This window comes from Sceloporus occidentalis, unplaced genomic scaffold (assembly GCF_023333645.1).
Source record: "Sceloporus occidentalis isolate IW3139 unplaced genomic scaffold, rSceOcc1.0.p SCAF_2, whole genome shotgun sequence".
NCBI classification, from domain to species: domain Eukaryota; kingdom Metazoa; phylum Chordata; class Lepidosauria; order Squamata; family Phrynosomatidae; genus Sceloporus; species Sceloporus occidentalis.
In genome coordinates this window covers 271231918-271248164 of record NW_028316982.1, presented here as the reverse complement: position 1 = coordinate 271248164, position 16247 = coordinate 271231918, and the positions used below count along the sequence as shown (strand labels likewise).

The following is a 16247-nucleotide window of genomic DNA, read 5'->3' as shown; positions in this document are numbered from 1 at the left end:
TTGCTGGAGTGGGTGTGTTTTCCGTTAGGCATTTTACTCCAGATGCTCTAGAGGTAATGAGGCATTTTGACTTGTAATAACTGTTTACTTTATGTAGTGAGTGTACTTTACTGTACTAAATTTACCTTCCTAGGTTAAAGGTATCATCATTGCCACATCTCTGAATTTTAGACTGAATATTTTTGTTTGGTTTTGGGTTTATTGTGAGGCTAAGAACTGCTTTGTAGGTTTCTTTTTTAGTGTTGCTGTAGTTATTATTATTATTATTTAATATTTATTTATTTATTACCTGCCTTTCTCCCAATATACAGACTATGTGTATGTGTTCAAGTCGTTTCCAGCTGATGGAAACCTATCTTGGGGTTTTCTTGGCAAGTTTGTTCAGAGGAAGTTTGCCATTGCCTTCCCCTGAGGCTGAGAGATTGAGACTTGCCCAGGGTCACCCACTAGGTTACTATTACCGAGTGGGGATTTGAACCCTGATTTCCAGAGTTGTAGTCCAACACCCAAGCTACTGCACCACGCTGTGTAATGACAAAATTGTGTTCCCTTCCATGGGTATCTGCATGGGAAAATACATGTTCCTGTGTAGCATTAGTAATAATCACATCTATTCACATTTCCACACCACTTCTGTGAGCATTGAAAGTCCTAAACAACTTATTTTTTTCTCTCCCAACAGACTTCATATTTAGAGCACCCATAATCTTAAGCAAGCCAGGTGAACTTCATGAAGAATATAAAAGCCAACTGCGAAAGGTAAAATTTTTAGCATGGTATATTAATTAATGGCAACATTATTTATTTGTTTGCTGACTGCTGATCTTGAAAGGAGTTGTTACTGGTAACTGTTCTGTGTAACTATTGTGTGTATCTACTGTATATATTCCACCAGCATGGAGCAATGTGTGTTCTGTGTTGTCTTTATTGACTGACAATAGCCCTATTCAAGTGTGGACTAAACATAAGAGGTGAAGAGTGCACTAGCCCTACCCTTTCTTCTTATCATAGAATCATAGAATCATAGAGTTGGAAGAGACCACAGCAAGGGCCATCCAGTCCAACCCCATTCTGCCATGCAGGAAATCCAAATCAAAGCATCCCCAACAGATGGCCATCCAGCCTCTGCTTAAAGACCTCCAAGGAAGAAGACTCCACTACACTCCAAGGAAGGAGTGTGTTCCACTGTCGAACAGCCCTTACTGTCAGGAAGTTCTCCCTAATGTTGAGGTGGAATCTCTTTTCCTGTAGCTTGCATCCATTGTTCCGGGTCCTATTCTCTGGAGCAGCAGAAAACAAGCTTGCTCCCTCCTCAATATGACATCCTTTCAAATATTTAAACAGGCCTATCATATCATCTCTTAACCTTCTCTTCTCCAGGCTAAACATCCCCAGCTCCCTGAGTCGTTCCTCATAGGGCAAGGTTTCCAGACCTTTCACCATTTTAGTCGCTCTCCTTTGGACACATGGCTCCAGTTTCTCAATGTCCTTTTTGAATTGTGGCACCCAGAACTGGACACAATATTCCAGGTGGGGCCTGACCAGAGCAGAATATAGTGGCACTATTACTTCCCTTGATCTAGACCAGGGGTAGGCAACCTGCGGCCTTGGGACTGGCCCCAGCCTGGTCCTGCCGCCGATTGCCGCCGGAGCCTTTGGGGAGCAATTGTCTATAGAAGCCTCAGAAACATGCATTTATATTAACATTTTTTAAAAAATCAGCAAATCTTTTCACGTGTCCTCCATTTTTTTTAAAAAAAGTGTCTTCCATTTGAAAATTTTGTCCTACATTTGTCCTGGTTTATTTATATATTTAATTTTTTAAAAAATTATTTAATTATTTGTTTTTTGGCTTCGGCCCCCCAGTTGTCTGAGGCACAGCAATCCGGCCCCCGGCTCAAAAAGATTGCCTACCCCTTATCTAGACACTATACTTCTATTCATGCAGCCTAAAATTGCATTGGCCTTTTTAGCTGCCGCATCACACTGTTTACTCATGTTCAACTTATGGTCTACTTGGACTCCTAGATCCCTTTCACATGTACTTTCATTCAGCCAGGTGTCCCCCATAATCCTATATCTGTGCATTTCATTTTTCTGCCCTAAGTGCAGTACCTTACATTTCTCTGTGTTGAATTCATTTTGTTAGCTTTGGCCCAGCTTTCTAGTCTATTCAGATCATTTTGATCCTGTCCTCTGGAATATTAGCTATTCCTCCTAATTTGCATGAAAAGTGATGGCTTGGTAGAAAAGATATAATAGAATGTGGCTGGATCATGATTCTGGCTCACATGGAATCCTCCATCAGTCTAAGAAGAAAATGGGTGGGCAGAAATCATATAGAAATATAAAATCATAGAGTTGGAAAAGCCCTCAAGGGTCATCCAGTCCAACCTTCTGCCATGCAGGAACTCACCATCAAAGCACCGCTTACAGATGACCATCCAGCCTCTGTTTAAAAACCTCCAAAGAAGGAGAATCCACAACCATCTGAGGCAGCTGTGTTTCTACTGTCAAACAGCTCTTACTATCAGGAAGTTCTTCCTAATGTTGAAGTGGAATCTCTTTTCCTGTAGTTTGCATCCATTGCTCTGGATCCTACTCTCTGGAGCAGCAGAAAATAAGCTTCCTCCATCCTCAAGATGACATCTCTTCAAATATTCAAACATGGCTATCATGTCACCTCTTAACTTTCTTTTCTTCAGGCTAAACAGACCCAGATTCCTAAGTTTCTCCTCGTAAAGCATGATTTCTGCCAAAGTTAGAATCATCCAGGCCATAGTATTTCTGATATCTGTGTGAAAGCTGGATGGTGAAGAAAGTTGCCTGCCAGGAAGAGAATCAATTCATTTGAAATGTGGTTTTGGAGGAAAATTCTAGATAGATCAAGAATTATCAGTAGAAACGAAGATGACTAAACTGAGGTTATTGTGCTTTGGACATATCATGAGACATTGTGACTCGCTGGCAAAGACAATAGTGCTTGGTAAAGTGGAAGGCAGTAGGAAGAGAGGGAAATGATACTACAAGTAGATTGATTCAAGCAAGGAAGCCATGGCTGCCCTGAGTTTGCAAGACCAGCGTGGGGCAGTTGGTAACTGATGGTCCTAGAGGTCTCTCATTCATAAGATCACCATAAGTCAAAGTTATCTTGATGGCCAATAACAACAAGGAATCTAGTGGTTCTGGGAATTCCCTTCTTTTTTTAAACTGAAAGAGCTGTTGGTTTGAAAACTGTGACAGTGGTAGTAAGTTAAAGCGACAGCAGAGCAGGCAGGGCTAGTACACTTAACTCCTCACATATTTAATCCATATGTATTTGTACACCTGAATAGAGCTGATTCTGGGAGCCAATGGGATGCATACTCCCATTGTATTCTTAATACTTATTTTGACTGTGCAGCTGCTATGACTTGCTGTGGACCCATAATGCCTCTCCATTGTCTTATTTTATCTCTGGCCCTGAGATCAATGCTACACAGGTGTGAAAAAGATTCCAAGCATTTGCTCTCAATACCGGTGAGACACCTAGGAATCTATCTTCTATGATCATGTATGAAACTGCATACAGTGGTACCCCGGGATACGAATGCGCCGCCTTACGAAATTTCCGGGTTACGAAAAAAATCCATTCAATTAAATAGTTCCGGGTTACAAAGGTTATTCCGGGTTACGAAGAAAATTTTTGGTGCTTTTCGGCGCGATTTCGCACGAAATCGCGGCTTTCGCTATTAGCGCCTATGGGCTTTTCGGCTAGCGAAAGTTTCCGGGTTATGAAAGCGGCGGCGGAACGAATTAATTTCGTAACCCGGGGTACCACTGTACCAATCTATTCACGGTGAGCCATAAAGAGTGTTGAGGGTCCTGTCCCCGCACTCCCTTGACTAAGAAGGTTCACAAGAAATACTTATCCTTTTGTACTTTCTGGAAATGGTTTGGTCAGCAGTAGTAGAGGAAGGTAGAGGACAAAGTTACAAAGAGCAATCGACTGTAGTTCTGTATGAGTTGGAAAGGCACATAGGATGCCACTGTGGTTACCTATTGGACACCAGAGGAGAGGGGAATAAGCCTAATGTGCATGCATTACTGTAGTAATGAAGAAGTGAATTCCTTATAATAGAATCAGTAGTTTTAAAGCTGAAGTGGGAAACTGTGGAGGGCCACATCATCATCATCATTTTCTTATATCCCACCTTTCTCCCAATATAGGGACTTAAGGCTGCCTTCAAGGAGAACTTAGAGTGTCATGCTTCTGCCCCCCCTAGGGATGCCATATCCCGCCTGGGGGCGGGACATTCCAGTTTTTTGGCGGGTTGGGACAGTCCCATCCCGCTTTTGGCCCTTGCCTGGGTTTGCTCCCAGTGGACTTGGCCGCTGTTCCCGCGGCTGCAGCAGCAACCACAGCCGCTTCTGGCACGGCCTCCGTGAGCCCTCTGCTAGGGCTCTGGGCTGCTCTGCGCGCACAGCCCGGCTCCGCCAGCGTGCCCTCTTTAAGCCCTTTGCTAGGGCTCTGGGGTGCCCTCTGCCTTGTGTGCTTGCGCACGTGCACACCGCCCGCACCACCGGCGCACCTTCTTTAAGCCTTTTGCAAGGGCTGTAGGCTGTCTTGCGTGCTTGCGCACACACACCACCTGGTGCTGCTGGCGCTCCCTCTATGAGCCCTTTGCTAGGGCTCTGGGGTGCTCTGCGCGCTCCCGCACAGCCGCACACAAGGCTGAGCAGGAGCTCTTCCATTTCAGGCTGGCCGGCCAATGACTGGACAGCCCACCCCTGCTGTAGGAGCCTATGACTGCTAGCAGGGGGTGGGGCTGTTCCAGCTCCAGTCTCCCATTGGCCAGCCAGCCTCAAGAGGAGGAGCTTCTCCTCTTTCGTCCCTCGCGCGGGCCCAAGGCTGGAGCCTGGAGAGGGCTTTTCAGGCAAGCTGCTTTTTCTTCCTTTTCTTCCACTCTTCCTCTTTCCCCTCCTCTTCCTCCTCTCTTTTTTCTTCCTTTCTTCCTCCTCCTCCTCTTCTTTTTCTCTTTTTTCCTATTCTTCTTCTTTCTCCTCCTTTTCTTCTTTCTCTCCCTTTCTTTTTTCTCTTCTCCCCCCTTCCTCCTCCGCTGTTGTTGTTATTGTTGTTGTTGTGTGCCCAACTCCTTTCTGACTTATGGCAACCCTGCCTCTAGCCCCCTTATTTACCCCTCTCTCTCTAAGCCCCCTCCTCTTCTTCTCAGGGGTCCAGGGCTTCTCAAGGCTTTGCCCCCATTAGAAAAGAAAAAAGACTTTGCAAGGGATCTGACCCACAAATCCCTCCTAAGTTGAGACATACCTGGGGGGAAAGGGATTTTTGGGGGGGGCGGGGTTGGAGGGGGCAAGGAGAAGGAGGAAGGGGGGGAATTGCTAAGAATGCTTGGGAGTGGGACATGTAGATTGCAGTGGCACAAGGGACTGCCTGTGGTCTTTCAAATGCTATGCCTGCTTGGGAGTGGGACATGTAGTTGTAGAATTGGGCGGGGGGGGGGGTAATTTGGCCAGAAAGAGAAGTACATTTCTGCCATCTGTCTAGTAATAATGCCAAAATGTCCTCCATTTTGAGCATGGCTAAGAAACATGCATTTATATTAACATGTTTTAAAAATCATCAAATTTTTTCGTGTGTCCTACATTTTAAAAATGTGGTTTACATTTGAAAATGTTGTCCTACATTTGTCCTACATTTGTCCCGGTTTGGAGGTCCTGACTTATGGCAACCCTAGCCCCCCCCCCCCAATCTTTTTGCTCTCCCAAATGCCCCCCCCCCAACATCCCCTAGGGGACATTGGGGTATTTTGGGGGGCATTCTTTGAAAAAATTGGCAAAATTTCATTTTGATCCTAAAGAATCCAAGGGGGCTGCATACATGATGGAAATGCTTTCCACACTCCTAGAGATTATTTTTGGGCATTTTGGATCCACATTTTGTGTGAGGCCACAAAATGAGTCCTGGGGGATATGCATTCCACAGACCACATTTTGCCCACACCTGTTTTAACGTCTACAAGACAAAAACAACAAAAGTACCTTTTAGAAACTGCATTTTTTACAGTTCTCACTTTCTTAAACTTCAGTAAGGCTGTTTTGGTGATTTATCATGTATGTATCTGGTGTTCTGTGTCATGTCTTTTTAGATTGTAAGCCCGAGGGCAGGGATCCGTCTAACTAAAAATATTGCATGTACAGCGCTGTGTAAATTTACAGCGCTCCATAAATAAAGGTTAATAATAATAATAATAATAATGCTATTACTATGTAAGAATGTGAGATCTGGACAGTAAAGAAAGAAGACAGGAAGAAAATCAGTTCATTTGAAATGTGGTGCTGGAGAAAAGTGCTGAGGAAATCCTGGACAGCCAAAAAGGCAAATGAATGGTCCCTAGAACCTATCAAACCAGAAATCTCTCTCAAAGCCAAGATGACTAGACTAAGGTTGTTATACTTTGGCCACATCATGAAAGGGCAAAAAAACAATAATGCAGGGAAAGGTGGAGGGAAGCAGAAAGAGGAAGGCTGCATGCTAGATGGATGGACTCTGTTAAGGAGGCCACAGGGGTGAATTTGCAAGAACTAAGCAGGACAGTGGATGACATGGAGACTTGGAGATGTCTCATCCATAGGGTTGCCATGAGTCAGGATCAACTCAAGGGCGGTTAACAACAACAACAACAATTTTGGTTCTGTAGAAACTTGCCTAGCTGGACTTCTAGGGGGTTGGAGGTGGGGGGGGGTATTTATTTATTTTTCCCAAGCACATATAAAGATAACATACACAAGTATCCTTGATGCTCTAGCTGTGTCACATGTACAGCTTGGAGGTAATATTTCTCTCTCTCTTTCATTTGACTTACTATCCCTTATGTTTTCCATGTTAGCTTTAACTGCCAGGCATCAGTTTATTTCCACACAGTGAGTACAGACCTCTTCTGGCCCATTTCTGGAGAGTGGGACTGAGGCCTGTCCTTAACCTTGAGCCCAAAGGGGGTACAGGGAAGTTAATTCCTGGAAAATATGAACCTATTGTCCGTCGGTTACTGCCAGGCTTTGGCAGTGAGTCTGATTTGTTAAATAACGGCAGTTACCTGTAGAAATTACCGTAAAGTATTGAAAACTTCCATTTTAGTGGTAGAATTCAAAGACATAGCTGTGTTGGTCTGGGAAATAAGTATACAAAGAGATCTTGTTGCATCTTTGAGGCTAACTGGAAGAGAGAAGTTGGCGGCATGAGCTTTTGCAGGCTGGAGCCTGCTTTCTCAGATGCACTCCATCCCATGCAACTGAGAAAGTAGTCTGAAGTCTACAAAAGCTCAATCTACCAACTTCTCTCTTTCTGTTAGTCCCAAAAGTTCTACAAGATCCCTTCCATTTTAGTGTTTGCTTGTTAGAGACTGCTTTATCAAAAAGGTATGGAACTATAGCAAGTAAATGAGGAGGGATCATTATCTAACTGCTGCTGTGATCTGCCTCAGAGCTTCAGCTGTAGGTCACCAGTTTGGGAGAGGAATATCATGACTGTGGTCGGGCCTTTTTGGTGTGCCACATGGACGCAAGGATCCTATTCCTTGGAAGGTTTATCTGGTGACAAGTCAGATGAAGACTGTATTTGACCAGGCCTCTTATTGTTTGTTGCATTTTCAATAGATTGTTTTTAACCTGGCTTCTCATGTTTCTTTTTGTTTGTTTAGTGCATTTCCAATGTCCTTGGTTGATGTGACCACTTTTGAGAGGCTTTGCTAGAAGAAAACAACATAAAAATAGCTTTAAATAAAGCAAAGTTTATAGGAAGTATTCATCTGCTTTGTTGCAACAGCTACACTGGCTGCCAGTTTGCTTCCAGTCTCAATTCAAAATGCTGGTGATGACCTGCTGTATGGCACCATATTCTGCCATAGAGCCTGCCAGTGTCTTGAGACCTTTTGAGAAGGCCCTTCCTACCATCCTCACAGGAGAAGGCTTTCTCGGTGTCTGTTCCCAGGCTCTGGAACTCACTTCTCAGAGAAGTGAATCTGGCTCCCTCCTTGCACATCTTCCATAAGAAGGTGAAGACATCTTTGGCTGCATATACACTGGAGAAATAAACTGGTTTGACACTACTTTAGCTGCAAGAGCTCTGATGCCACAACAAACTACCATTCCCAGAATTCTAGGGCATTGAGTCATGGCAGTTTGAGTGGTATCAAACTGGATTATTTCTCCTGTGCAGATGCACCCCTTGGTTCAGCAGACCTTTTGAGGGCTGATTCCTCGGAGGGAGAGCCCTTTTATAATGTGCCATGTCATCTGAATTAATTGCTCTTCTTTTTAATGTTTATGGTTTTATCTACCTTTCATTCTGTTGTTTAATTACACTGTTTAACTTCAGTATGATGTGAAATTTTTAGCTGTATCAGTTTTAATTTTTTCAGACCTCCTTGAAAATGTGGATAATAATAATAATAATAATAATAATAATAATAATAATAATAATAATAATAATGCCATTCTTCAAGGTAGTTTATCCCCAGTGTATTTATTTGCTGGTGTTCATTTTGCTCTGTCTGCTCTTCTGCCTTTTTACAACGTAGTCGAGAGCAGTGTGCTAAATGAGAGGGGTTGTAAAATATTTATAGTACACTGCTACCCCGGGTTACGAAATTAATTCGTTCCGCTGTTCCTTTCGTAAGCCGAAAATTTCGTAACCCGAAACGCTTTTCCCATTGAAAATAACTAATGCGTTCCATGACCTCAGACTGAACCTGCAAGTCAAAACAAAGTCACAATAGAGGCCTATTAAGCTAAGTACCCTACAATACAAGTTGCCTGAGGCACTAAAGAGCTTAACAATGACTGGCAGGTCCATTCTAAACTTTCTAATGATCTTAACAATGACTGGCAGGTCCATTCTAAACTTTCTAATGATCTTAACAATGACTGGCAGGTCCATTCTAAACTTTCTAATGATCTTAACAATGACTGACAGGTCCATTCTAAACTTTCTAAAGGATAAAGAAAAAAAGTTTTTTTCTCTCTTTGATGGTTCTGGCATCTCAGAGTCAGGCAGGAGGAGGAGGATGAGCTCTCAAATCATCACACCCATGACCAAAGCACCCCAAATCTAAAAAAGCAACCCCATGGTCACACTCTCTGGCCCAAACTTGCAAAAGTCCCACCCCACACTCTCAAATCATCACAGCCATGGCCAAAGCACACAAGAACTCAAGCCCATAGGCCAGAAACCCAAAATCTGAAAATGCCACCCCAAAGTCACACTGTCTGGCCCACATCAAAGCAAGGCCAAACTTGCAAAAATCGATGCCCACACTTTGAAAACATCACAGCCATGACCAAACCACCCCAGAACCCAAACTCAAAGGCCAGAAACCCCAAATCTGAACATGCCACCCCATGGTCACACTCTCTGGCCCACATCAAATCAAGGCCAAACATGCAAACCTCACATCTCACACTTTGAAATCATCACAGCCATGACCAAACCACCCCAGAACCCAAACTCAAAGGCCAGAAACCCCAAATCTGAACATGCCACCCCATGGTCACACTCTCTGGCCCACATCAAATCAAGGCCAAACTTGCAAAAATCGATGCCCACACTTTGAAAACATCACAGCCATGACCAAGCCACCCCAGAACCCAAACTCAAAGGCCAGAAACCCCAAATCTGAACATGCCACCCCATGGTCACACTCTCTGGCCCACATCAAATCAAGGCCAAACTTGCAAAAATCGATGCCCACACTTTGAAAACATCACAGCCATGACCATGCCACCCCAGAACCCAAACTCAAAGGCCAGAAACCCCAAATCTGAACATGCCACCCCATGGTCACACTCTCTGGCCCACATCAAATCAAGGCCAAACATGCAAACCTCACATCTCACACTTTGAAATCATCACACCCATGACCATGCCACCCCAGAACCCAAACTCAAAGGCCAGAAACCCCAAATCTGAACATGCCACCCCATGGTCAGGCCCATTCTAAAGGATAAAGAAAAAAAGTGTTTTTCTTATCTTTGCTGGTCTTGGCATCAGAGTGAGGCAGGAGAAGGAGGAGGAGGAGCTCTCAAATCATCATAGCCATGACCAAAGCAACCCCAAATCTAAAAAAGCAACCCCATGGTCACACTCTCTGGCCCACATCAAATCAAGGCCAAACACATCTCACACTTTGAAATCATCACACCCATGACCATACAGTACAAAAGTGTTTTTCTTATCTTTGCTGGTCTTGGCATCTGGTCCTGGCATCTCGGAGTGAGGCAGGAGGAGGAGGAGGAGGAGAGGGGCAGCCCAAAAAGCCAAATTTAAACCAATTCAAGCAATTTAACCACTTCAGCCAATTCAAGCAATTTAACCACTTCAGCCAATTTATCCAATTCAAGCAATTTAACCACTTCAGCCAATTTAGCCAATTCAAGCAATTTAACCAATTCAGCCAATGCCACCAATTTAACAAAGTTAACCATTTTTTTAAAAAGAATTTGGTGTTTTTTTTTAGGGTCACCTTTTTTTTAAGGGTCACCTTTTGCCTTCTTGGATGATGGTTCTCCCGCTCTAGGGAAGAACTGGTCCAAGGATGTCTGCTTTTGCCGGCCCTTAAGCAGGTTCTTAAAATGGCTAAGGCAGACATTATCAAAATGGGCAATGGCATGGCTGGTGAGCACCTGCTCAGGGTGGTGCTTCTCCACAAAGGAAGCCACATTGTGGAATTGCCGCAAAATGTCTTTAATTTCTGCCGTTGGCAGAGATGCCCCCGCAGCCTCCTCCTCCTGGCCCCTGTCGAAATGGAGCACGTCTTCATCCACGGCCGAGTGTTGCATCGCCGCCAAGGCCTTCAGGTCCTCTGTTGTCAGGTCCTCGTTGTGCTCCTCGATGAGTTCCTCCACGTCCTCGTTGTCCACGTCGAGTCCCAGGGACCTTGCGATGGAGACGATCTCGTGCACCTCTTCCTCTTCACCTGGCTCAGCACCCTCGGACTGTGACCCTTCCAAGGAAGAAGCATCAGGCCACAGCTTCCTCCACGCAGCAATCAGGTTGCGCCTGGTGATCGCCTGCCAGGCCAAGTCCACCATCTTTAAGCACACCACGATGTCAAAATGCTGCTTCCAGAACTCACGAAGGGTCAGCTGTGTGCTCTCGGTCACATCGAAGCAACGCTTGAAGAGGTGCTTGGTGTACAGCTTCTTGAAGTTGGCGATCACCTGCTGGTCCATGGGTTGCAAGAGGGAGGTCGTGTTGGGTGGCAGAAACTGGACCTTGATGAAGGAGAACTCCGCGAGGATGTCCTTCTCCAGGCCATGCGGGTGCGCAGGAGCATTGTCCAAGAGGAGGAGGCACTTCAGGGGCAAATCTTCTTCCTCCAGGTACCGCTTCACTGTCGGGGCGAAGACACTGTTGATCCACTCGACGAAAAGGAGGCGTGTCACCCATGCGCGGCCATTGGAGCGCCACATCACTGGCAACCTGTCCTTCTGGATGTTGTGTGCCTTGAACGCCCTGGGATTCTCGGAGTGGTACACCAACAGGGGCTTGACCTTACAGTCCCCGCTGGCATTGGCACACAACGCAAGTGTGAAGCGGTCCTTCATTGGCTTGTGGCCTGGCTGTCTCCTCTCCTCCTGGGTGATGTAGGTGCGGCGAGGCATCTTCTTCCAGAAGAGGCCCGTCTCGTCGCAGTTGAAGACTTGCTGCGGGACGTAGCCTTCCTCCTCCACCATGGCCTTGAACGCGACGACGAATGCTTCAGCGGCCTGGTGGTCTGCGCTGGACGCCTCGCCGTGACGGACGACAGAGTGGATCCCGGTCCTCCTCTTGAACCTGTCGAACCAGCCACGTGATGCTTTGAAGTCCGGGGTGGCTGGCTCCTCCTGCGAAGAAGTTCCTTCGCCTGCCTCCTTGCTGGCCAGGTCTTCGTAGATGGCGGTGGCCTTCTCGCAGATGACCGAGGTGGTCACAGTGTCCCCGACTCGCTCCTTTTCCTTGATCCAGAGGAGAAGCAGGCGCTCCATCTCCTCATGCTTCGGTGTCCTCTGCTTGGCGATGGTCGTCACGCCTTTCGCTGGAGCCACAACAGCTCTGATGGCCTCCTTCTGCTTGAGGACAGTGCCAATCGTCGATGGGTTGCGTCCATACTCCTTGGCAATGTCCACCAAGCGCACGCCCCTCTCGTGCTTGGCAATGATGTCCTTCTTGTCCTCCAAGGACAAGGGAGCCCTCTTCTTCTTCTCACCGCTTGGCTTGGGAGCCATACTGTAAAGTAGCTCAAGCCTAAAAAGGACAAAAGGCACAGGCACTGAGCAAAAGCCACAATTGGAAACCACCCCCACCCCCATGGTCACACTCTCTGGCCCAAACTTGCAAAAGTCCCACCCCACACTCTCAAATCATCACAGCCATGGCCAAAGCACACAAGAACACAAGCCCATAGGCCAGAAACCCAAAATCTGAAAATGCAACCCTATGGTGAGAGTCTCTGGCCACATGTGACCATAGCCAAAGTGTTAAAAGTCTCACACCACACTTTGAAAACAGCACAGCCATGAAGAAATCAAAGCAGCAAATGAAGCCCATCATCCCCAATTCAGAGCATGCCACCCTAACAGCAAAAAACCCCAAAAAAAGCAACCCAGCAGCTCTAACCCATCATCCACACATCAGAGCATGTTACCCAAACAGCAAAAAACCCCCAAAAAAGCAACCCAGCAGCTCTAACCCATCATCCACACATCAGAGCATGTTACCCAAACAGCAAAAAACCCCAAAAAAAGCAACCCAGCAGCTCTAGGCCATCATCCACACATCAGAGCATGTTACCCAAACAGCAAAAAACCCCAAAAAAGCAACCCAGCAGCTCTAACCCATCATCCACACATCAGAGCATGTTACCCAAACAGCAAAAAAACCCCAAAAAAGCAACCCAGCAGCTCTAGGCCATCATCCACACATCAGAGCATGTTACCCAAACAGCAAAAAACCCCAAAAAAAGCAACCCAGCAGCTCTAGGCCATCATCCACACATCAGAGCATGTTACCCAAACAGCAAAAAAACCCCAAAAAAGCAACCCAGCAGCTCTAACCCATCATCCACACATCAGAGCATGTTACCCAAACAGCAAAAAAACCCCAAAAAAGCAACCCAGCAGCTCTAACCCATCATCCACACATCAGAGCATGTTACCCAAACAGCAAAAAACCCCAAAAAAAGCAACCCAGCAGCTCTAACCCATCATCCACACATCAGAGCATGTTACCCAAACAGCAAAAAACCCCAAAAAAGCAACCCAGCAGCTCTAACCCATCATCCACACATCAGAGCATGTTACCCAAACAGCAAAAAACCCCAAAAAAAGCAACCCAGCAGCTCTAACCCATCATCCACACATCAGAGCATGTTACCCAAACAGCAAAAAACCCCCAAAAAAGCAACCCAGCAGCTCTAACCCATCATCCACACATCAGAGCATGTTACCCAAACAGCAAAAAACCCCCAAAAAAGCAACCCAGCAGCTCTAACCCATCATCCACACATCAGAGCATGTTACCCAAACAGCAAAAAACCCCCAAAAAAGCAACCCAGCAGCTCTAACCCATCATCCACACATCAGAGCATGTTACCCAAACAGCAAAAAAACCCCCAAAAAAGCAACCCAGCAGCTCTAACCCATCATCCACACATCAGAGCATGTTACCCAAACAGCAAAAAAACCCCAAAAAAGCAACCCAGCAGCTCTAACCCATCATCCACACATCAGAGCATGTTACCCAAACAGCAAAAAACCCCCAAAAAAGCAACCCAGCAGCTCTAACCCATCATCCACACATCAGAGCATGTTACCCAAACAGCAAAAAACCCCAAAAAAAGCAACCCAGCAGCTCTAACCCATCATCCACACATCAGAGCATGTTACCCAAACAGCAAAAAACCCCAAAAAAGCAACCCAGCAGCTCTAACCCATCATCCACACATCAGAGCATGTTACCCAAACAGCAAAAAAACCCCAAAAAAGCAACCCAGCAGCTCTAACCCATCATCCACACATCAGAGCATGTTACCCAAACAGCAAAAAAACCCCAAAAAAGCAACCCAGCAGCTCTAACCCATCATCCACACATCAGAGCATGTTACCCAAACAGCAAAAAACCCCCAAAAAAGCAACCCAGCAGCTCTAACCCATCATCCACACATCAGAGCATGTTACCCAAACAGCAAAAAAACCCCAAAAAAGCAACCCAGCAGCTCTAACCCATCATCCACACATCAGAGCATGTTACCCAAACAGCAAAAAAACCCCAAAAAAGCAACCCAGCAGCTCTAACCCATCATCCACACATCAGAGCATGTTACCCAAACAGCAAAAAACCCCAAAAAAAGCAACCCAGCAGCTCTAACCCATCATCCACACATCAGAGCATGTTACCCAAACAGCAAAAAACCCCAAAAAAAGCAACCCAGCAGCTCTAGGCCATCATCCACACATCAGAGCATGTTACCCAAACAGCAAAAAACCCCAAAAAAGCAACCCAGCAGCTCTAACCCATCATCCACACATCAGAGCATGTTACCCAAACAGCAAAAAACCCCAAAAAAGCAACCCAGCAGCTCTAACCCATCATCCACACATCAGAGCATGTTACCCAAACAGCAAAAAACCCCAAAAAAAAGCAACCCAGCAGCTCTAGGCCATCATCCACACATCAGAGCATGTTACCCAAACAGCAAAAAACCCCAAAAAAGCAACCCAGCAGCTCTAACCCATCATCCACACATCAGAGCATGTTACCCAAACAGCAAAAAACCCCAAAAAAGCAACCCAGCAGCTCTAACCCATCATCCACACATCAGAGCATGTTACCCAAACAGCAAAAAAACCCAAAAAAAGCAACCCAGCAGCTCTAGGCCATCATCCACACATCAGAGCATGTTACCCAAACAGCAAAAAACCCCAAAAAAAGCAACCCAGCAGCTCTAGGCCATCATCCACACATCAGAGCATGTTACCCAAACAGCAAAAAAACCCCAAAAATGCAACCCAGCAGCTCTAACCCATCATCCACACATCAGAGCATGTTACCCAAACAGCAAAAAAAACCCCAAAAATGCAACCCAGCAGCTCTAGCCCATCATCCACACATCAGAGCATGTTACCCAAACAGCAAAAAACCCCCAAAAAAGCAACCCAGCAGCTCTAACCCATCATCCACACATCAGAGCATGTTACCCAAACAGCAAAAAAACCCCAAAAATGCAACCCAGCAGCTCTAGCCCATCATCCACAAATCTGAACATGCCAGTAGCAAAACCCACAATCCACACTTTGAAAACACCAAAAAAATAAAAATAAAAAAAATAAAAATTAAAAAAAAATTAAAAAAATTTTAAAAAAATAAACAGCACCCCAGCACCCCAGAGCAAAAGCATGGTCACACTGTCTCAGCCCACCCCACCCCACAAGAAGAAGGTAAAAATCCATCAACCTACCGGTAGAGAAATTGCTGATGGCCGGTCTTGATCCGAAGATATGGCAAAGCCAGAAAAAGTCCAAAAGTCCCAAGGCAGAAAGCTAGGAAAAGTCTGAACCGCAACCAAGACTAGAGCTCCAAAGAGACTCTTTGTCACCAGTCCGCAGGGCCAGACAAAGGGGGCAGATCGATGGAAGCCGGCTTTTATTTCTCAAGGCAAGCCACCCCCCCCCAATTTCGTTAGCCAATGCAATTGATTGGCTTGATTTCGCAAGCCAATCACTGCTGCTAACGAAATTCAAAAATCGCGCCAAAGCTAATCCTAACCCAGCCCCCTGGGTTAGCCGTTAGCCCTTTAAATCCCTGGAAAGCCTATCGCTGCACTTTGCATCATTTGAATTTCGCGCCGAAAAGGATTGCGTAACCCGAAGAATCTTTCGTAACCCGGGACAGTTTTTTCCAAGCCTCGTTTTTCGTATCCCGAATATTTCGTAACCCGGTCCTTTCGTATCCCGGGGTACCAGTGTACCGTAATTCTAGAGCAAGGATGGGCAGCTACATGGGGGGGGGGAGCAGTTTTTGGCCCGCTCTGCACCCACAGCTGGCTGCTCTGCCACATTTTCAGCTAAATACAGTGGGCCCTTGGTATCTGCTGGGGTTTTGTTCCAGGACCCACCCACCCCCCCCACCCCGATACCAAAATCCATGGTTGTTCAAGTCCCATTAAATACAATGTCATAGTAAAATGGTGGCCCTTATATAAAATGGCAAAATC

The 16247-nt window shown here is 45.9% G+C and overlaps 1 protein-coding gene across 2 annotated transcripts in view; it reads left to right on the top strand.

Moving 5' to 3' along the window:
- RNF169 (ring finger protein 169) overlaps nt 1-16247 on the top strand; it is a 38247-nt gene that overhangs the window by 11324 nt on the left and 10676 nt on the right. For both annotated transcript variants that reach the window (XM_089513082.1, XM_089513083.1), the window contains exon 2: nt 683-759. In XM_089513082.1, coding sequence (XP_089369208.1) covers nt 683-759 — 77 coding nt within the window. The remainder of the gene's footprint in view (nt 1-682; nt 760-16247) is intronic.